The sequence below is a fragment of the Camelus dromedarius genome, chromosome 24 (assembly GCF_036321535.1).
Source record: "Camelus dromedarius isolate mCamDro1 chromosome 24, mCamDro1.pat, whole genome shotgun sequence".
Lineage (NCBI taxonomy): Eukaryota > Metazoa > Chordata > Mammalia > Artiodactyla > Camelidae > Camelus > Camelus dromedarius.
In genome coordinates, this window is record NC_087459.1 from 21,701,756 (window position 1) to 21,722,839 (window position 21,084).

The 21,084-nt window shown below is 54.4% G+C and overlaps 1 protein-coding gene and 1 non-coding gene across 2 annotated transcripts; one reads left to right on the forward strand and one right to left on the reverse strand.

The window, feature by feature from the left end:
- Nucleotides 1-39: 39 nt before the first annotated feature.
- Nucleotides 40-18,273, reverse strand: STX1B (syntaxin 1B). The gene is made up of 10 exons (XM_010996133.3): nucleotides 18,016-18,273; nucleotides 9,866-9,940; nucleotides 9,567-9,666; nucleotides 9,401-9,475; nucleotides 6,735-6,808; nucleotides 6,246-6,354; nucleotides 5,980-6,053; nucleotides 3,956-4,093; nucleotides 3,745-3,855; nucleotides 40-3,491 (listed from the first exon to the last, which is right to left on the reverse strand). The coding sequence occupies exons 1-10, from the start codon at nucleotides 18,043-18,045 to the stop codon at nucleotides 3,411-3,413; spliced, it is 867 nt and encodes a 288-aa protein (XP_010994435.1). The 5' UTR covers nucleotides 18,046-18,273; the 3' UTR covers nucleotides 40-3,410.
- A 2,381-nt stretch (nucleotides 18,274-20,654) lies between these two features.
- On the forward strand, nucleotides 20,655-20,818 carry LOC116147286 (U1 spliceosomal RNA). Its single transcript, XR_004130818.1, has one exon. It is a non-coding gene; the product is annotated as a U1 spliceosomal RNA (small nuclear RNA).
- Nucleotides 20,819-21,084: the final 266 nt, after the last annotated feature.

Genomic DNA, 21,084 nt, shown 5'->3' on the forward strand with positions numbered 1-21,084 from the left:
CCCACCACCCACCACATCCCTCTCCCCACGGCGCCAGTCCCGGGTCGGGGACAGAAGGAAGTGAGCACACAGCATGCCCGCTGTTGGATTGGTTGCTATTTCTCCCGTCCCACGGGGCCCAACCCGGCCCGGGATAGGGGTGGGGGGCTCTGGGGACAGGACATGCAGGGTGGGGGGCGGGGCAGAATTTTTCTGTGTTTTATCCATTTGCAACTTGGTCACCAATAAAGAGAAATGGGACTCTGAGGGCTAACAGGAGAGGGTGGCCTGGCTCTGGGCCCCCAGCCAGGCCCCAGGAGTCCTGTCCCGTCTAGGGAGGAGAGGGAAAGAGCTCTAGAAACCAACGGAGAAACAGAAGGGGCAGGGGCTCATGTCAGCAAACACGGCTATATCACGTGACACGCCAGCGACACAAACACACGCCAACGCACATGACTGCACAGCAGGCGGGATTGGGGGGAGGGAGCCGGGGGCCACCCATCTTGTCCTCTGCGGGGCAGGCTGGGGGTGCGGGGCAGGGTGAATGCATAGAACACATCATGTACACACGCTCAAGGCGTGGCAAGAGCGTGCATCAACCCACAGGCACATGGGATGGACACGCAGTGTGCTTCGTGAGAGGCAGGGCAAGGGAGGAAGGGGAAGGGGAAGCACGGAGCCCTGGCCAAGCCCGGGACCACCTGCGGGGCACACAGGGGCTTGATGGTTGTAGGTGCGTGGCGGGTGGGCAGCACACACTTGTCTGAGAACGTGTGAAAGACACCAGCCCCCAGACAACATTCCAGGACACACACAGACACAGCAGCCAACAAGCAAACACATCGTATGATGTGTGGGACTTATAGAAGCTGAGGCAGAACAGACCCTCAGGGATTCTCTGGTCCAACTGAGACCCAGAGATGGACAGCTACAGGCCTAAAATCACTCAAGGAGGCAACAGCATCACTCCAGCCATGGCTCCACCCTTCTCCTTGTGGCCCCAAGGCTGTGGGAGTTCCGGAAACACCTGGCCTGAAAGGGTATCCTGCCTGGGCAGCAGGAAGGAAAAAGGGTGGGGTTGGGGGGTGCTGGGGCCTGCTCTGACGTCCCCAAAGAAGCCTGAGTGGGAGCAGGAGGGCTGCAGTCAGACACGGGGGCAAATTTCCAGCCCTGACGAAGGGCATTCTGGGAATGGACAGGCAGGCTCCCCTCCTCAGGAGAGCCTACCTTAGGGGTTACATACATGTATTGGCCACACACAGGCAGGGCCCAGCCAGGCAGGGCAGAGGCTGGCTAGCTGAGCTGTGGGGAAGGCGGGGGATTATGTTCTGAAAGTCACATTTGCACTGTCTTTCTCTCATTCACACACACACATGCTTCACATGAAGAGGGACCTGGGACCCTCCAGGAGATGATCTGCACTCACACCAAAGTCCTCCATCCTGTGCACACGTATGCCTGACCCCAGGGCAGGGTGCATTCCTGTACTTGCATGTTCAATCCTGCACATGTGGGTCCACGTTCCTGGGCCAATAGACTGAAAGGCTTCTAACACTGTCCTTTGCCTGACTACCTCCCCCCAGCCACCAAATGCACAAACCTACCCATGCACGTGTTGTCTACACAGCGAGGGAGCAGCTGACCCCTTCCTCACCATCAGAAACCCAGGCCTGTGTCCCACCTTCAGTCTCACCCTGCTGGGGAACAGCTATTGCCAGTATTTCAGCAGGAGCCTGGGCCCTAGGACACAGCCCACTCCAGCACGTCTGAAATAAACAGTTCCCCAAACCCAAGGTCCCTGAGGCAGAGCCCAGAGTATCAGATGGGGTGGTGGGGACCATCACTGGCCTCTCCCAGTTCTGAAGTTACTGCTCAAGAATGCCCTCATTTCCAATCTGCCTGGGGCAGCCTTAAACATTTCCCCTTATCAGTAACTTGCCCACAAAAAGCCCTCCCAGGAGGCATCCATGTGCAGGCCTGTACCCACACCCTGCGGGGTGAGCATGCGCCTTGCTCCTCCTTCATGTGTGTGCCTGGGTGTGGCCTCGGCCACCGTGGCAGGTAGGAGCACACAAAGGTGTCCCAGCTTCCACAGGGGCAGGCCTACCCTCTGGCAGAGACAGAGGAAAATAAGCATCTGGGCATGTGTGCACAGGGGCTCAGACCACACAGGGCAGAAAGCTCCGTGGCACAATTGTTGACGTAGCAGTGTGTGGCCACTCTAGATAGCGGTCAGCAGCTCTGGGGAGAGACGGAGGGGACAAATAATCTGGAGAAACAAACCTGGCTGGGGTACTCGTCCTTACAGGTAAATGAGTATGTGCATATCCTATACAGGGGGCAGAAACACACAACGTACAAGTCCTACACACACACAGATCGGTGCAGGTGTACTCGAGATAGCACAGAAACATACATTTCTGTGCCCACCCCAGACAGGTGTCCAGTGCACAACGAGCGCTGCCTCAGGAGAAGACTTACTGACACGCCAGGCACATCCTCGAGACACACACACACACACGCCTCTCGCATCACCTGCTGGGAAATACACATGGACATACAGGCCAAGCCAGTTATTCACACAAGTGTGCTTCCACTCGCCGTGGCTGAACTCCACACGCACACACATGCGCTCCCCAGGACACACGCCGGCCGCGGGGATGACTAAGCCAGAAGGGTTTGTTCTACATTGCACTAAGGTGTCCTCCGTGGCCTGTGAGGACTTGGGCCCACCTGGATCCTCTGGGAAAGTGAGTGTGAGCATCTATACACTCACAACCTGCCCCACTTGGCAGCAGACACGGGGTAGGGGGGTGGGTGTCATGGGAGGAAGGGCTGTTGCAGTGGATTTAAACACTCAAACACAAAAATTCCATCTACACAAACTGTCCACAGATCTGTGGCCACACCCACACACAGACGTATACACACACACACCACTATTCACAGAAGACAGAGCGGGGCTTGGTGGGCTGCTGTGTTACACCTGGCCACAGTCTACACAACAACCCAGGTGAAGGAGGAAAGCTCAGACAACACACAGACTTGAGGTGGGGGTCAGGAAGAGTGACTTGGTGCTTCTACACACACACACACACACACACACACACACACACACACACACACACACACACACACACACACACACACACACACACGCTGGGGTGTCCACACGTCTCGAGCATGTGCCGGCGGCATGCATGTTGGTGTGCATGTGTGATCACGCCTGCTGCTATCTACGTGCGGGGGCGAGGGTGGTCCATGGCGGGGGAGGTCCAGGGACTCCAGGGTCTGATAGGGGAGGTGAAGGGGGGGGCTGCCTGGGTCTGTCTTGAGGGTGAGCCTGGAGCAGGGGATGGAGTGAAGGGATGGTGGGGGTATTGCTCCCAATGTGGTGGGGGAAGGGTCTGGGAGGGACAGGGGTGGGGGGCCTACAAGCCCAGCGTCCCCCCAATGGATGACGCCAAGACCACCCCCAGCACCACACAGCAAATGATGATCATGATTTTCTTCTGCAGGCAGGAAGGGCGACAGGGAGGGAAGAGAGAGACAGAGACAGAAAGAGACAGACACACCGACAGACAGATGGGGGAGGAGGGTGTGAGGAAAAAGAAGAGGGGAGAGAAAACAGAAAAAGGAAGAGGTCAGAATGTGAGATAAGGCCTCTCACGGGATTTCATCACTCACCTCAGCCCTGGCCTGAGCCCAGCCCCGCCCGCTCGGCTCCAGCCCACCTGCTCCGCAGGCCCGCCCGCCCCGGCTCACCCTCCGGGCCTTGCTCTGATATTTCACAGCTTTCTTGGTGTCGGACACGGCTCGCTCCACGTAGTCCACGGAATGTTCCACGTTGTACTCAATGCGGTCGATCATTTCGCCCTGCAGAGGAGATGTGCCCGGGATGGGGTGAGGGCTGGACTGGAAGAGGGGGTCCTGGGGACCTGGGCGGGGCCCCCGAGTGCTGGGGCAGAGGCGGTACCTGGCTCTCCACGAGCATGGCCATGTCCACAAACATGTCGTGCAGCTCGCGGATGCTGGTTTCCAGTTTGATGATCTCGTTGTGCCTCGTCTCGATCTCGTTCAATGCCTGCTTCGTCATCTGTGAGTCCATTTTGATCTAGGGCGATGGGGGCAGGGAGAGAGCTGCAGACCACCCTTTGCTCCCAGAAGAATTTAGATTCTGCAGCCAGTGTCAGGGTTCGAATCTGGCTGGCATCTACTAGCTGTAACCACGGGCAAATTACTTAACCTCTCTGGGCTTCAGTTTCCCCACGTGGAAAATGTGGATACTAACAATGTCCACCTGGTTGTGTGAAGATTGAGTGAATGTGTGTAGATTAGACTAGTACCTGGCACACAGGAAGCAGAGAAGTTTGCTAAACTACGAGAAGTAAAACTTGTCCTGGGCCCACCATCTTGGCCCAGGGCTGCCTCTGCCACACACAGCAGAGAAACCCTGGGAAGGGAGACAGGGGGCCTGGACCCCCACCAGTATTGGGAGCCGCCATCTGGTCAAAGACAGGATAACAGAAGGGGACACAGCAAAGGGAGAGGATTGAGCAGAAAAGGAAGCCCACAGGAGAAGGCAGTGTACCCACAAATCTCCTGGATCCCCCATGACATGGGTCAGGGAGAAATAATAAGGAAATACATGGCAGCCCTCAGGAATCAGTGAAAGGGAGGCTCCAACCCACAATCAGGTACCTCTTTCCCACAAAAGCCAGACCACTTACTTTCCAAACCACTCACTGTTTAGACCACATCAAGCCACTCTTCTACTCTAAAACCTTCCAGGGCTCCCCGCTACCCACAGGCTACATACCTGGACCTTAGCAGTCAAGGCCCTGTCTCCCTTTCTGTCCTTATCTCCCCAAATCATAAAACAGTCCAAATCATCCAGTGGCTCTTGGGCAAGTGGTCCACTCGCCCTGTCTTTGTCCAGTCTGTCCCCTTTGTCTGGAATGTCCTTTTGCCCACCTCCCCATGTCCAAATGCTCCTTGTCTCTTAAGGCACACAGCTCAATTCCCCCAGGACGCCTTCCCTGACTCTAGAAGTTACTACCTTAGGGCCTGGCTGCATCTTGTTCAGCACTCAGGCAGGATACCAACCACCCTGCATTGTGATGATGGATTTCCATTGCAATGATGGTGAGTTAATTGGCAAGGGTCAGCTGTATCCCCTTAGAACCACTCACCAGGCTTCCCTCCATTCTCAGACAGAGAGATAGATGGAGACAGCCTGGGCAGAACTGTTTGGGAGGGCGCCAGCCTAACTGGCCCATTATCAATTTGCTCAAAGCTAATTTAACAAAGATCAGTTCTCTAAATAACAGTTCGCTGAAAACTGCTAGACAGTCACTGAACATACTTTAATCCTGGTCTAGAAACCATAACCAGAGTCATTCTGCCACCAGAGCAGAAAGACAGAACTAGTCAGGCCAGGGCAAAAGTCAGTGAAGAGAAAGGAGAACTACGGTTGGGGAAAGCCCATCTATTTCACATACCAGATGACAAGGGCAGGGCAGGGTGCAAAACTTCAGCAAAACTAAAAGTGTTTTTGTTTTCAAATCTTCAAAATGTAGGCAAATTAGTCATTTGGTGAAATGACTCGTTTCAGTAGAGAATATTGTATCTTAGTGCTGAAGAGTCCTGAATGGCGCTGCCCGTGGCTGTGTGACTTCGGCAAGTAACTTAATCTCTTTGGGTCAGATTTCCTCATCTGGGAAATGCGGCTCCCTCAAAGGCTTGACGTGAGGCCTAAATGAGTTTAGCAGGTAAATGTAAATATGTACTGTGCTTAGAACAGTGCCTGACACCCTCCTGTTTGCCATTTTTTATAAGGGTACCTTCCTGCTCTGCCCGCATGGAATTCCCCAGTTCTGGGTCCAGACCTTTGAGGGCTTGTTATTCCAGGGCGGACTTAGGACCTTGAGTTCAGCCCAAGCTTGGGGAAGAGAGGCAAATGCTTTCCAAAAACAGCCCCCACCCCCATGCGGGGCTCACATCATCCGTGAAGATGGCCAACTTCCCACTCTCCAGCATGTCTTCCAGTTCTTCGTTGGTCGTGGTTCTTCCGGCTGTTGAGAGAAAGGACTCCCTGCTCAGGGACTGGACCAACCTGGGTGCCTAAAGTGGTGGGATGTGGCAGGGACCTGGGAGCCCACCCTCCCGTCCAGCCCCAGGCCAGGCGTCCCCTCCATGGAGAAGAAGGGTCTGGAAGGAGTACGGGGCGGGTCTCAGGAGTTTGGGGGGAGGGGTGTCACACGCACTGATCTCCAGCTGCCGCTGGATCCGGTCCTTGCAGCGGTCCCGGTACTTGGACTGGGTTGCGTTATATTCAGTCATTACTTCCACGAACTTCCGGGAGAGTGTGGAGTGCTAGGGTCGGGGTACAGACACATCAGGAGGCAGGGAAAAGAGACCGTGGAGGGATGTAGTGGGCAGGAGGGACTGAGTTAGCCTACGGCCCCTTCTTCAGCTTGTGCCACGATCCCAACCCCTCACAAGTGTGCAGTCCCATACCCCCAGGCCCTTATCCTACGCCCAAATCAGCCAAGGCCCGGCTAGGACACTGAGATGTGGCCGGGTTCCACCCTCCACTGTAGCCCTGTCCAAAGCCCCCACTCAAAGCCCCGCTCCTGTCCAGGCTCCTCCTTAGCTGTGCCCCACGTTTGTGCCCGCTCTGCCCTGCCCACCCCCAAAAGACAGGGCTTCTGGTCCCGGTCCGTCCCCGATGGTGCCTGACCTCTGCCTCCTACCTGGGTCTTGCGGATGCGCAGGTCTGCAGAGGAACGATTCAGTCCCTCCTCCTGTTCAATGCTTTGCTCGATCGCTGTGGGAGAGAGGATGCAATGAAGGGTGGGGGACCCGAGGCATGTGGGGCGGGGGTCTGGGACGTAGGAAGGGTTGACACCCCGAGGCAAGTACCAGGCCCATGAACCGATGTTACACCCAGGGGACGGCAGACAGCAGACTCCAGGAATGGTGGGGCGGGGTGAGGGGGACGCGGTCAGCAGGTAAAGGGACTATTTGAGGAGATCTGGAAGGCAGGTAGGAAGGGAGATTGAGGGTCAGTCGGTACCGGACAGAAGGGGGCTAGGTGGAAGGATTGGGTCTTGGAAAGTCCCACAGCCATAACTCCTTCCCAACCACCCAGTTCATATCCCCAACATGTGGGGGACTCTCTACTTCCTACAGCCTCTGGAAAGGAGCAGGAACCCACCCTGGGATTTTTCTGGTGGAAGGCAAGAACTTTCAGGTGGGTAAGGTTCTAGTGGACACCCTTTCCTTGGAAAATTCTGTAGTAAGTGGATGGATGTTCCAACAGAGAAAATTGCTCTCCCACCCTACCTTACAAGGTGATCCCTGTCCCAGGAATTCCCATGTCTAGAGGATGTTCTGGAAAAGCACACAGCTTAACTGGGATTCCTGCTTCTAGATCATGCACTACCCACACTTCTTCAGATTAAAAAAAAAAAAAAAAAAAAAGAGCTTGAGGATAAGATCTACTGTGCCCGGAAAATGCAGCAGGGATGAATCACCAGGCCCTCTCAGCCCTGGAAGGGCCTCCAGGCTGTTCCTGAGAACATTGCTTCTCCATTCTGCTGGCAGCGGTGGAGGTGTGGGGCTCGCTGGCACCCCAACGCTCCCCTGCCAGCAATGGTGGGCCAGTGATTGAGTGACAGCTCTGGCCCTGCTGCTACTGGAAAAGCCCAGGAACACACACCCAGGGATGTCAGAATCTCTGGCCAGACTGGGACCCTATTGTCAGACTTGGGGCTGGGGCCAAGCCCTGGAGGAAGGGATCCTTGACAGGGTCTGGTTGACTTCTTACAGCAGTCCTGGGAGTTCAGCCCATGTTTCAGACTAGAAACTTAGATGGAAATGGGTAAAACAACTCATTCAGGGTCATGCACAAAGCGAGAGCTCGGGGCACCACCTCGCTGGAGGAAGATAGGGAAGCCAGTCTTGTCTCTTTCTCTGGAGCTCAGCTTCTCTACGCCATTGCCGCTTTTCCTAGCTTCTTTCTTGGTATATTCCCAGACTCTAAACCATACAGCCCTCCTCAGGGGCTTTTTCCCCCGTTACATAATTTATATATATTTCTTTAATGGAGGTACTGGGGATTGAACCCAGGACCTGCTAAGCATGTGCTCTACCACTGAGCTACACCCACCACCCCCTCTCAGGGTCAGAGAGTGTTAAGGTCGGGGCTCCACGGGCTCAAAGAAATCACTGAGCCCAGGGATCTTTAAATGGTGTTCCATGGAATCCTGCTTCTGAGACTGAACCTCAGGGGCTGTTGCCTGGAGTGAAGAGGAGGCCAGGCAGGTAGGACCCGGTCTCCCAACCCCAGTTCAACCAGAACAGCCTGACTTTTATGTGTTCTATATATTGGAATTTTGGGTAAGATTTCACTTGGGGAAAAAAAAGATTTTCCTACTGAAGGAAAAAAAAAAAAAAAAGCCAGCTTTGAAGTCACTTCAGTTCTTACTGTACGGATGAGGAAGCTGAGGATAGGGACTTGTCCGGGATGAGTTGATGATGGAAGTGGACTCCCTCTGCCTGGATTAATGTGTTCCCAGTTTAGATCATTCTGCTTTCCAGCACACTCTCCTGAGTGCAAAGGGCTTACAGATCAGCACCGGAGGCTCACACATGGCCTCCTGTTGAGTCCAGAAGGGCCTGGAGTCCCCGTCCTCAACTCCCTGGACCAAGGTTATTATGCTCAAGGCCAGGCATCTGACATGACTCCTTTTCCCCAAAGCCCAGCAATGTTTCTCAGACAGAGTAGATGCTCGGCAAATGTTTTCTGATGCAGAATTACCATGAGCATACAATTAGCATCATGGTAACACTGCTAGTCCCCTGGCACCAGCAGACAGGGAGGTTCCCAACCCACAATGCTTTGGGGGAAGGTGGTTATTACCAGCACCCAAGTCCTTAAATTAGAGTGAATACATGAGCATTTGGCAAGTCCCTCCTGAAAGCTTGCCAGCCCCTGATGTCAGCCACACAGTCCAATCTGTCCTGAGCTAAGGATACCAATTCAGAAGCATTTGCTGAGCCCACCTACTGGGTGCTTAGCGCTATGCCCAGCACCTGTTCTGGAGAAACAAGGCCTCTGTGAAACTACAGCCACCTGGAAGACTGTATTTTCCTTGGTGGACCTTCACGCTGATGGAACCAGCAGAGCTCAGATGCAGTTCGGACGGAAAGCTTCCTCTCCCTCATTTTCCTGTCATGTACATATCTTTCTCTGAGGAATCTGAAGCAAGTTGGGAAATCTTGGGTTTTATACTTTCTCACTGTTCAGGAATCTGGCTCCTGGAAGTTTGGAGATATTTCTCATAGAAAGGCCTGTTTAGTCCAATGGAGCGCAGATTTTTTCTTCCCTCCTCAGTCAGGGAATGGCATTCCTCACCTTTCAACTTGGATCGAACCTTGTTGGCCGTCTTCTTGATGTCTGCGGTGAGGTCCTCCAGCTCCTGTTTGGTCTCTGAGGGGAGGGTCAAGGCAAGTGAGACGCCTGGCTGGGACCCCAGAACCCCTCTCCCCTCAGCCCACGGCCGCCCAGCAGCAACACTTACTCTCATCTGGGTTGGGGGCAGCCAGGATGGCACTGTGCTGCTTTTTCACTTGCTCCACATCCTCTGACAGCTTCTCGATGCAGCCCCGGATCTCTTCCACCTGGGGCAGCAAATCGGCTATACCCAGCCAAGTCGTCGGGCCAGACAAAGGGATTCAGGGGGCTCAGTCAGGGTTCAGGGAAATGGGCCAGACCCAGAGGGGTTGGTAAAAGGCCAAGGGGATGGAGGAGAAGAGATTGGGGTGGGGGTGGGGGAGCCGGGGAGTAGGATGTTGTTGGCTGGGGGTCAGGTTCTGTTACCTGTTCAAAGAACTCATCCATGAAGTGGTCCCGATCCACATGGACCACCTCCTCCTCATCATCGCTGTCTTTCGCCTGGAAGGAAAGGAAGGCAGCGTCTGTGAGCAGTCCTCATGCTCCTAGCTCTAGGCTCGGAGCAGGGGTCCTGGGAGGGGTCACATGCAGGGGGCCAGGGCATCAAGCAGTTAGAACGAATACTGGATATCTCGGGCACAGGGTCCCAGAGGCTGGGTTGCTGACGGCCCAAAGGACACCTTGAAGGGAATTAGCCAAAGACACACTTTCAGGGGTAGAAGTGATCGTGTGAGTGCAGTCACCCTAGAGGCGGGTGGCGCTCTAGACAGCTGCTTGAACCAAGCAGTGTGCAAGTATTTCGATACTGTCACAACCAGCCAAATGTCAGACTCACAGTAACTGGCTTGAGGCTGCAAGAAGGGGTCTGGAATGGAGCCCCAGGAGCCTGACCCCCTCCACCATCCCCCTGCCACTCCTGCCGGGCCTCACTTGGCCCCCTTCTCTTCCCCTCCAGCCTCCAAGCTGACTAGCCGACTAGCCCGACCCTGTACAAGGTCACTTCACTGCCAGCGGCAGGCGCCAAGTTAAGCAAGCACAGTCAGGCCCGGGGAGGGCTGGATGAGAAACACAGGCAGCACCCTGCCCTCCCTCCTCCCACCCACTTTCAGCCCCCCACCCCGCCCGAAGACTCTCCTCTGTATATTCACTTGCTTTCATCCAGCCTCTTCCAATTTCACACCCACCTACTCTCACTTGCTTGGATTTCCCAGTTGCAACCTGCAGCTGCTCAGCCCTCCACCCCCGGGGCTCAGAGACACAAAGGGATTTACCCACCCTCACCGCCACCGCCGCCACCAGACAGACCAGTGACATAGACAGAAGGGCTGACACCCAAGGCACACAGAAATAGGCCCACTGACACCCACACGGAGACACACTGCTTTGCTGACATTCACCCGCACACAGACCCACCGCAAAGCTGCCTGCTGACACAGGTGGACACACAGAGGTGCACCTGCCCCCCGGGGACATTCAGGAGGGCCCTCTGGGGCTGTTCTCCCAGCCTCTCTGAGCCTCAGGTTTGCACACTCACTCGGAGCTGGGAAAGAGGGAAGTGGGGCAGGGAGAGCTCCCCCGTGCTCCACACTCCGACTCAAGATCCTTCTTAGCTCAGGACAGGAGTCTGAGGGCAAAAGCTGAGCGCATCAAGCTTAATTACATCGGGAGCCCTAATCAGCATCAAAGGAAGTTTAAACAGAGTTCACCCTGATTTCCAGAAAAAAACCAAACCTAGCCAAAACTCAGGCAGAATCTCACAATCAGAGCCTGCATGAGATCCAGACAGGATCCAAACAGCGTCTACTGGTGGGGTTGCCAGTTGGGATCTAAAGAGAAGAGCTCACATGGGACCTCGATAGGGTCCGAGCAGATCGCAGACAGGGCCTGACAAAAACCAGACAGCTCAGACCCAACCAGACTCAGTGCAGACAGATCACAGACAGCTCAGATCGAACCGGGACAGAGCCAGATGGGACCTAGATGTGATCTAGACAGCCAGGTGACTTGGAATCAGAGGGCCCCGACAGCACTGGGGAGAGCTGCAAGCCCAGAGATGTCCAGCTGGACCCTCTCGAAGGCACCCCAACTCCCTCACTGAGCCCCTCTCAGATGGACCCCAGGGGTCCTCCCCACAGGTGATGCACCCCGCACCAAGTTGGGTTCATGCTCAGCACTTACATTTAATCTCCAAATATCTCCCAGGAAAGGGAGGCTCCTCCATCTCTGCCCACAGTTGCCCCCAGAAGGAGGGGTGACCCCAGGGGGTGCTTGGGGGCCCTGATGAGATTTCTGGCTTCTCAAGCCTCCACCTGACCCGGAACTACACCAATAGACCTTGTCTCCAAAAGGCTCTGGGATGCTTGGCTCATCTCCAAGGACCCACCAGCCTCTCATGATGTTTCATCCTCAAAAGCCAGCTGCCCGACCAGGTCCCCTTCTCCTAGAGCCAAAAGCCATTCCTCTGTCCCTTCTCTGCAAGCACTCGGCCCTCAGCCCAGCTGCCCACATGTTGTGGGGCCTCTCACTGGCCCAGGTGTCTGGGAAATTTCCTGTTCTCTTTCCCTTCCCCACGCTGTCTTTAAAGACTTCCTGAAGTCTCACTTCTTTCTCTCTCCTGGGGTCCCAGGACCAGATCCCTGTCTCTGCCCTGAAGCATCCTTGGCTGCCTGTTTACTTGCCCTTGAGAGAGGAAGAAAGGTAGAGGGCCTGAGGATGACTTATTTGGCATAATGATTACAGACATCTGAGAGCTAGAATCTACTGCAGTTTACAAACACTTCTACGTCTATAATCCCTTCTGATCCTTGAGAAGAGATGTCCCCATTTCACAGACGAGGGAACAGGAGGTCAGAGGGGGAAGAGGAAAGGGACTTGCTGAAGGCACCCAGGCTGACGGGAGCTGGGAAAGCAGAGGCGTCTAAGACATGCCTCCTCCCATAGCCCTTTCTGAAGCTTGAGACCAGGCAGCCTCCTACCAGCAAAGCTGCCACCAGGTATTTCCCCTCTCAGGTCCCCTCCAGACAAGGCCCAATCCCAGAGATGCTCTGCGCCTTTGAAAACCTCGCAAAGTACGAGCATTTGAAAGCACCTTTGGCGTAGGTCTTGCATTCTTTTTATCTCATTTAATCTTCATTAAACTCTGTAACGGTCATTGGTCAACATAATTATAATTATGGCGAACATTTGCATAGCATTTTATAACTTGCTGGGTAGGGTTCAATGCACACCACATTCATTGATCCATTTCATTCTTACAATAGCCCCCTTTTAAAAATGGGGAGACTAAGTCACAAAGAGGTTAAAGAGCTTGCACAGGTCAGCAGCTAGAAGGCCACACACCTTCTTCCTTCTGAGACTCAGTCTCTGCATTTGCTGAATAGCAATAAAGTCCCTAACTGGTGGGCAGGAGGAGGCAATGAGACCAGGCTGGAAAAACGCCTGATGCTGCCAGAGAGAATAACTGCTCGGTGAGGGCTGACTATTACCCGGTGGCCCTACCATGTTACAGATGAGGAAACAGGCTCAGAGAGGTTGCCTGACCTGCCTAAGGCTGCACAGCAAATAAGGCCAGAGGTGGGACCTAAACTATCCAGTGCTAAATCTCAGGCTCTTCCCCTCCTGTCCCTTTATTCCTTCCTGGTCCCCAAAGAGTTCGCTCTGCTTTGTCCTCAGTACCACTGAACTCCAGCAGCCAGGACGGAAAACTACTAAGAGATGCCAGGCTGTAGGAAGAGCCCAGACCGGAAGGCAGGCATTTCAGCCTCCATTTGACTTGCTGTGTGATTCTAGGCAAATCTCAGCCCCTCTCTGGGCCCCGGTTTCTCTGTGAAATGAGGGGCCCTCCCTGCTCTGAGGTGTGCGTGTTTAAATGTGCACAGCCTCCATTTCCGAAAGGAGTCGGCCAGCCTGAAAGAAAGCAGACTCCCTCCAACAAGATGATCAAATGTGCCCCCATCCACCTCATGGACGGCTCAAGCCTGTTTCCTCATGTGCAAAGTGAAGACAATAAGAATTATGTACACTTGACACATGGTCCTGATGACCGGGAGTTGGGCCCTGTTACAAGTGCCTCGCATTTCTTGTTTAATCCTATGGCCACTCCATGAAGTCGAAACCATTCTTATTTCCATTTGACAGATGAGGCAGAGAGAGATTCAGTCATTTGCCCGAGATCATACAGCTGACGGTGTGCTGACAGGGCAGAGCCTGGCTAGAGACCCAGGTACTCTGCTCTTTATGGCTCACCAACTCCTCAAGCGTTTGACAGGATTAAATGTGAGAGTGCCTCCGCCCTGGCAACCTTCTGGAACTGTCCTGGGGAGAGGGGTTATCAGATCTAAGCCTCTAGCTTCAATCTTTCTCCATGAGGGACACCAAGGGCCCTCATGTGTGTGTCGGTGGTGGGGAGACAACAGGGACAGATGCGTGGATGGGAGGAGAGGGGCAATGTGAGCCAGTAAGTCCACCAAAGAGACAACCAGAGGGTGATTAAAACAGAGGTGGAAGCGGGGGAGGGTATAGCTCAGTGTTAGAGCACATGCTTAGCATGCACAATGTCCTGGGTTCAATTCCCAGTAAATTATTGAATAAAAAAAAAAAAACCTAGAGGTGGAAAGAGACTGAAACTGGATGATAGAAAAGTCAGAGTGTGTCTGTGTGTGCATGTAAACACACATGTATGCCCAAGCACACAACACACATGTGCTCACACCTGCTTCTCAGAGATACAAGCATCCTTTGATCTAGAGGCAGCAGTCTCTCTCCACCGCACCCCCTGCTTCAGTCCATCTGTCTCCCTGACCTGGACCTCGGCTTGCTCCCAGCATCCAGCCCAGCCTTCCACCCCAACCTCTCTCCTCCGCCTTCCCCGCCTTCCCCACCTACTCCCTTCCTCATCCTCCCTCTGCCCCACCGAGTTCTTCATTCACCTAACAAATATGTGTGATCTCTGTCAAGTTCTCTTCTGAGTGCTGCTGAGAATACAGTGATGAACAAGACAGGGAGAGGGCCTTCCTTCCAGGGGCTGACATTCCAGGGGAGGGAGACAGACAGTGCAAAACGAACAAGACAACTTCAGATGGTGCTACATAGCAGGAGGGAGATGAAGGAGGAGATGTGATAGAGAGAAGAAGGCATCGGGGGTGGTGCTCGACTGGCCGGTCAGGGAGGACCTTGCATTCAGAGGGTCCAGCAAGTGCCAAGGCCCTCAGGCAGGGTGAGCTTGGTGTGTTCGAGTGGCAGAAACAAGCCCGCGCAGCTGGGGTACAGCACTCCATCACCCAGGGTTCTCTTGATCCCTGCCCACTCTCTTGAACCCTGGGCTACTTTTCCCTTCTGTTACATCAGGTCTGCATTTCCAAAGCACCTACTGTGCCCCAATACCTAAGTGCTATACGTTGGACCCAGCCCCTGCCCTCAGGGTGCATGATTTGTCCTAGAACAGCTCCCATTTCCACCTGCCCTCAAATTCCAGCCTCTCTCACCTCAGGCCTCCCCCTCGCCCATTTCCCAATCTCCCCATCCAGCCCCCACACCCCCTCCCACCCCACAGCTGCCTCACGGGCTCCAGCCCACAATGCGTCCCCTCTCCCCGCAACCTTCCTCTCCACCTCACTTGCTCTCCCTCTACCCCTCTTCAGCCCCATCCCTGGCCCCACTCCTTGGACCCTGGGACAACCATCCAGCTCATTAACTCCCTGCCACAGCCTCTGCTCCAGCCCAGCGCCAAAGGTGCTTGGTAAACTGGAAACAGAAAACCCTGGTTCCACCCTGGCTCTGCCATTAATAGCTGTATGACCTTGGGCAAGTCAGGTTCCCGCCCTGGCCTTCAGTTTAGTCCAAAATAAATCAGGGGTCACATCCTGTCCATCTCAGGGGGCTGATGTGAGGCTCAAGAGAAATGAACAAGTCCGCTGTGGAATAACAAATGCTCACGGAGCATTGCTGTGCACTCGGCCTCCTTCTAGGCGCTTCTGGCATCATTTCAGTCCTCAGGACAAGCCTCCAAAGCAGGACCCATTATTACTCCTAATTTACACATAAAGAACATGAGGACCAGAAAGGTTAAGCAACTTACCCAAGGTCACACAGGAAGTGACAAAGCTAGGATTTGAATCCAGACAGTCTGACTCCCAAATCTGTGCCCTTGACTGCTATGTGATGAACAGACCTAAGAACCCCTTGGGACCTCAAAAGTACTGTTGAAAAAGATAATCAGGCCCCCGGGCTGACATCCCCTCCCATCACTGCCCTTCCATCCCTCTCTGCCTCTCCAAGACCCCTTTCCCAGGCCTCCCACACCCTGCTGAGTCCCTCTGCCTCCCAGCCTCCTCGTTCTCAACTCTGGTTGGGTGACCCTTGCACTCCTGGCACCTGGCAGCCTTTTTCCGCCCCATACGTGCCCTCCCAAATCTCCAGTTTCCCTGAACCATGACTAACATCAGAGCCATCAGCAGGCACCCAGCCCCCTTCATCCCTCCACACCACCTCCCACCTCCCCCACCGGCTGCCCCCAGCAGGCAGGATTCCTCACCCTGAGCAGGAGGGTCCCTGACCCACTCCAACGAAGGCCCCATGCCCGGCCTTGCCTACACTCCTGCCTTTGCCTTTTCCCTCCCCCGCTTCTCATCACACAGAAACTCCACCACCACCTCACCTCAACCCACTCTCTACTTCTCTGGGTTTTAGAGCCATGGCATAGTCTTGGCGGCAGCGGATCTGGGTTCAAACCTGGACTCCTCACTTCCTAGCTGTGTGATTTTGGTCAAGTTTTAACTACCCTGGGCCTCAGTTTCCTTCACTATAAAATGAAGTAGTCTCTCAGCCTACCTACCTGACCAGGTAAGGGTCTAATGAGACTTCGGATAGCAGCCTGCTTTGGATGAAAATGGCATCATGAGAGAAGGGCAGTTTAGAGCATCCGTGCTGAAGCCAGCCTGCCAGACTGCCTTTAATTAGCTCTGTGACTTCAGTCAAGTTACTTAACCTCTCTGGGCCTCAGTTTCCTTACCTATAAAGTGGGGGAATAGTAGTACCAGTCTCCTAGGGTTGCTGTGAGTGAACGAATACATATAAAACACTTAGAACAGTGTCTGGCACACGTGTGTTGGGTATTTTTGTAAGTGTCGTTTTCCTGATGCCTGTGTATTTAGTAAAAGTTTAATTAAAAAAACGAAATCTTCAACATTCCCGCCCTCAATCACTAGTTCCTCCTTCCTTCCCACATGCTAGCCCATCCCTCCCAGAGACAACAGTCACTGGCCTCCAAGCCCCTTCCTCTTGTCTTTTGTAACCTGGTTCCCCACCCCCAAATCCCAGGGACTCCCCAAAGACAGAGATTTCCCCCCCCCCCCAGTGTTGAGACTGGTCTTTCAAAGACTAAAAAAGTGGAGACACATGTCAACTTGGTAGACGGGAAACCCAGATTCCAGTCTGATCCTCCCACCCACTTGCGTGGTGACCTTGAGCAAGTTCCTGCCCATCTCAGAACCTCAGTTTCCTCATCTGTCAAATGGGATAACAACCACCAGGGTAATGACCCACAGGCATCTGGTCAAGTGCATTAGGCCACATCAGCTGGGGCTAGGATTTTATTAACATAACACCACAGGCTCTGAGCACACAGCAGGCTGTCAGCTCTGCCTCCTTGGGCCCCAGGTCATTTCTCCCACCCCTCCAGCATCCTTCCAGCCCCAGAAACCACTCTTATCAGGCCCCCACTCCCCAGCCTCTCCAAATGGCAGCCTTCACTGCAGACACCAGTGCCACCCTCCTCCCCCGTCACCCAAACACAACTAACTGCCTGGCCGGACTCCTGGAGCCAGGCCTCTTCCGGCCTGCAGACCAGGGGCTCCTGTCAGCCTGCCCCTGACCGTGCAGGGTGCCCCAGTTCCCCCCAGCAGAGCACAGTCCATGTCATACAACCCAATTCCGTGGCCCTGTGTGTGAACCTCCTCTCGGTCTCCTCCACAGCCCCATCTCCCACCTCTGGGATCACCCTATCTCAGGCCCTGGCCCTCTGGCTGTCTCCTGAGACCACCCCTTCCCACTGGGTCTCTGAGAGATGCCCCCTCCCCATGGAGAGCAACACACACACACACACACACACACACACACTTCATTCACTGCCAGGTGTTGGCATTTCAGTCCCAACCTGTCCTTCCCCACACCATCTCCCAAATCTGGGTCCCACTAGGCTCAGCCTGGCCCAGTAGCTCACATCCTCCTAATTCGCAAATCTGCCCAGCGGATGACAGTACCCTCCAATTCTCTCCTCACACTTACTCTCTCCCATCCCCAGGTTAGACCCTAGGGCCCTCCCGGGAATGTGGGGTGTCCAGGGCCCCTGGGACCTCTCCTGCCCCCTTGTGTCTTAATGGCCTCCCACCCTTTCTAGCCCCTGTCCCTAAAATGCAGGTTCACTGGAGACATCAGGTGCCTTCACATGTTGGGGTGCCCCTGCCACCAACCTCCAGTCAGCTTTTGCCCCCATGTCCCAGCAACTCCTCCACTTCATCCCCATGCGCTCCCCAAATATTGGGGTCCCGCCCCCCCATTTCTTCCACCCCCAAGCTCACACTCCGCAGCTCTTGAGTCCGATCCTTCATCCTGCGACGGCTCCTCCTCCTCCTCCTCCTGTTTCTCCTGCCTCTGCTGCTGCTCCCTGCCTCCTGCCTCGGTGCTGGAGGCTGGAGTCTGGGGGCGCCGGGGGGCACCGGTGCCGTTGGAGGGGGCCCGCGGGAGGGAGCGGGGCCGGGGGCGACGGGCCGAGGGCCGGGCAGGGGCAGGGGCCTGGGCCGGGCTCGGCTCTGCCGGGGCTGCGGTGGCGATGCGGCTGCGGCACAGGCTTGGATGGAGGGATGCGGGAGCTGAAGCGCGGGGGAGGGGGGCGGAGGGAGGTAAGGAGGAAGGGAGGGAGGGGGGAACCGGGAGGGGGCGGGGAGCAGGGGGCATGCGCAGCGCCCCGGGCTGGGGGCGCCTGGGGGTTGTAGTCCGGGGAGGGGGACCCAGGAGGGAGGGGGACTGGAGAGGCCTAGAGCTGGGTGGGGAAGGGCAGGGCCAGAGAAGCAGGGAGAGTTGCGGAGAGACAGAGGAGATGCGGCTGGAGGCACAGAGATGCTGGTGCGGGGTGGGGGTGGCGGTGGAATGGCAGAAAGAAGGGGTAAGGGAATGAACTAAGGAAATATCCCGAGGAGAGGTGCTGTGGATCCCTTTACACCAGGAGATATAGATAGATTTTATATTTTGTGTTTGAGAGTATCTGTGTGAGTCTGTGCACGACCACCTCTGTGTGTGGGTCTCTGCAGGAGGCTCTTTGGACACTAGAAATAGCAAGAGTGACCCTCTTTTGTGATGCAAGGAATCAGCCAAGTCTGGCTGAGAAGGCCATGGAGCTTGTTTTTTAACACAGCCTTCCCCACTCTCAGTGTGAGGGTCCCTGGACAGCATGGGTCTCAGAGCTCTGCTCCTCTGCCTCCAGAGACAGGGTGCTCACCACCTCCGGAGACCTCCTGGCCTATCTTTCCATGGCTCTGACTTAAAACAGAATTCGTCCTGATTGGGAGGGGAGTTCTGGTACCCCTGAGGGTCCAATTTCTCTGCATCCCTTTCCTTAATGTCCACCCCTCCTCTCCCCATCTCCACGTCTTAACATCACATCAACTCCTCTACCCCTGCCATGGGGGCTTTGGCCTCCAACAGGCCTTGAACCTGCTTTTGCCAAGTTACCCAATGACCTCTTCTATGCCAAATCCATCGAGCACTCGTCCGGCCTTATCCTCCATGATCTTGCAGCGATATGTGACCCTGATGACCTCTCTTCTTGAAATCCTCCTCTCCTTGGCTCCCACCTGACTCCTGTCTCCCATTCCTTCCCTCTCCAAACTCTGAATGTCATCAGCCAGCCTCCTTCCAGACCCCCTCCTTTCTCACATTCCCTCAGCGTCAGGGTTTCCTGGACCCCATCCCGGGTTCTCTTCTTTCTTTATCCTCTCACCTCCCTGGGTTCAGCTGTGCATACGTTCAATAGCCACATCTATACCTGCAAGCCAGGTCCTGCTCCTACTATGTGCCCAAGCACTGAGCTGGGTCCCAAGAACAGAGACAAACGATGCAATCAGAGACACGGGGATCCATCGCTGCCGTGAGTGAGCGGGGCTTTGACGTTGACCTCCAAGACTGTGGTGGCCTCGTTTCCCCCCAAAGTGCCCCTTCTGTGCTTTCCATCAGAGGTGGCATGTTCCTCCACCCAGTCACCCAAAGCAGACAGAAAGCTGTCCTTGGTTCTCTCCCCCATCCAATTAATGCTACCATGCTCTGAGCATCCACCAATTCCCAGGTGCTTCACTGAGTAGCTCCCATAATCCTCCCAACCTCACAGCAGCTACTGTTATTATCCCAAGTGTCCAGATCAGGAAACAGACTTGGCCTGCTTAAACAAAGTAAAGGGCAGGGCTGGGACTCTTGCCTGCATCTTTTGATTAGAAAGCCCATTCTTATAAAACCACAATGTTCTAGCTCCTCCCTCAACTGCCAAACCCAGAGCTGTCTCCTGGGTCTCCTCATCCCCACCACCTCTGGTCAGTCTAGACTCTCATGAGCTTTCACCTGGACCAGCAGGAGGGGTGGGCATTAGGGGCGGGATGGAGCATAACTGGACCTTCAGGGGCACCAGAACTCCCCTCCTAATCAGGATGAATTCTGTTTTGACAGCCTTCTTTTGGGTCTTCCCGCCTGCAGCCATTTTCCTTCATGTCCAGTTTTCTCCCCAGATGTTAGTGTGATTGCCCACCAAACAAATAAGATAACATCAACCCCCCACATTAACAAAGCCACCCTGCTTCAGCCTCCTGGATCACACTCAATAGCATTTGGTCCGCAGCCCCATCACCTCATCTCTCTTATCACTTTCCTTCTTGTTCTGTGGACCCCACGCTTTAACAACACCAAGGAATCATAGACCCTGAACAGCTTGGAGCCTTTCACTGCGTTGTTTCCTCTGCCTGGTACGCTGTTTTGCCCTTTCCTTGATAGACAGACTTCTCATCCTTCAAGGCCCAGTTCAAGCCTGTCACAGTGGTCCAGGCAGACAGCCTCATGCAGTGTGGGCTCATTCTACTTCCACACTAGAACAGCCTGGGAATGACTCACTTCTGCTTCTCCCCAGCAACCAACATGGGTGAGGCACAAAGTAGACGCTCACTAAAATCTGAGTGAAATACTTGCCTGGCAGGGGAGATGCCATGATCAGGAAGGTGGTTTTCCCAGGGCGAGGCTTACCCATTGTGCTCTGGATGTGCTGAACCCTGCGATTTCCCCAAACGTGGGAAGCTCAGCTGTATAATTTGTGATAGTGGGGGACTGTGTTCGAGCTTTCCCCAGAAAAAAATTTTTTTAATTAAAAATAATAATAATCTGAGTGAAGAGCTGAATTAATGCATGGCATCTTCCCTCACACCTTTACCCAGGCATTAAGACAAAGAAAGTAAGTTCCATGAAGGCAGGGATTTTTTAAATTGAAATATAATTGATGTACAGTATTATATAAGTTACAAGTGTACACTTAAATGATTTACAATTTTTTAAAGGCTGTACTCTATTTATAGTTACTCTAAAATATTGGCTATATTCCCTGTGTTGTACAGTAT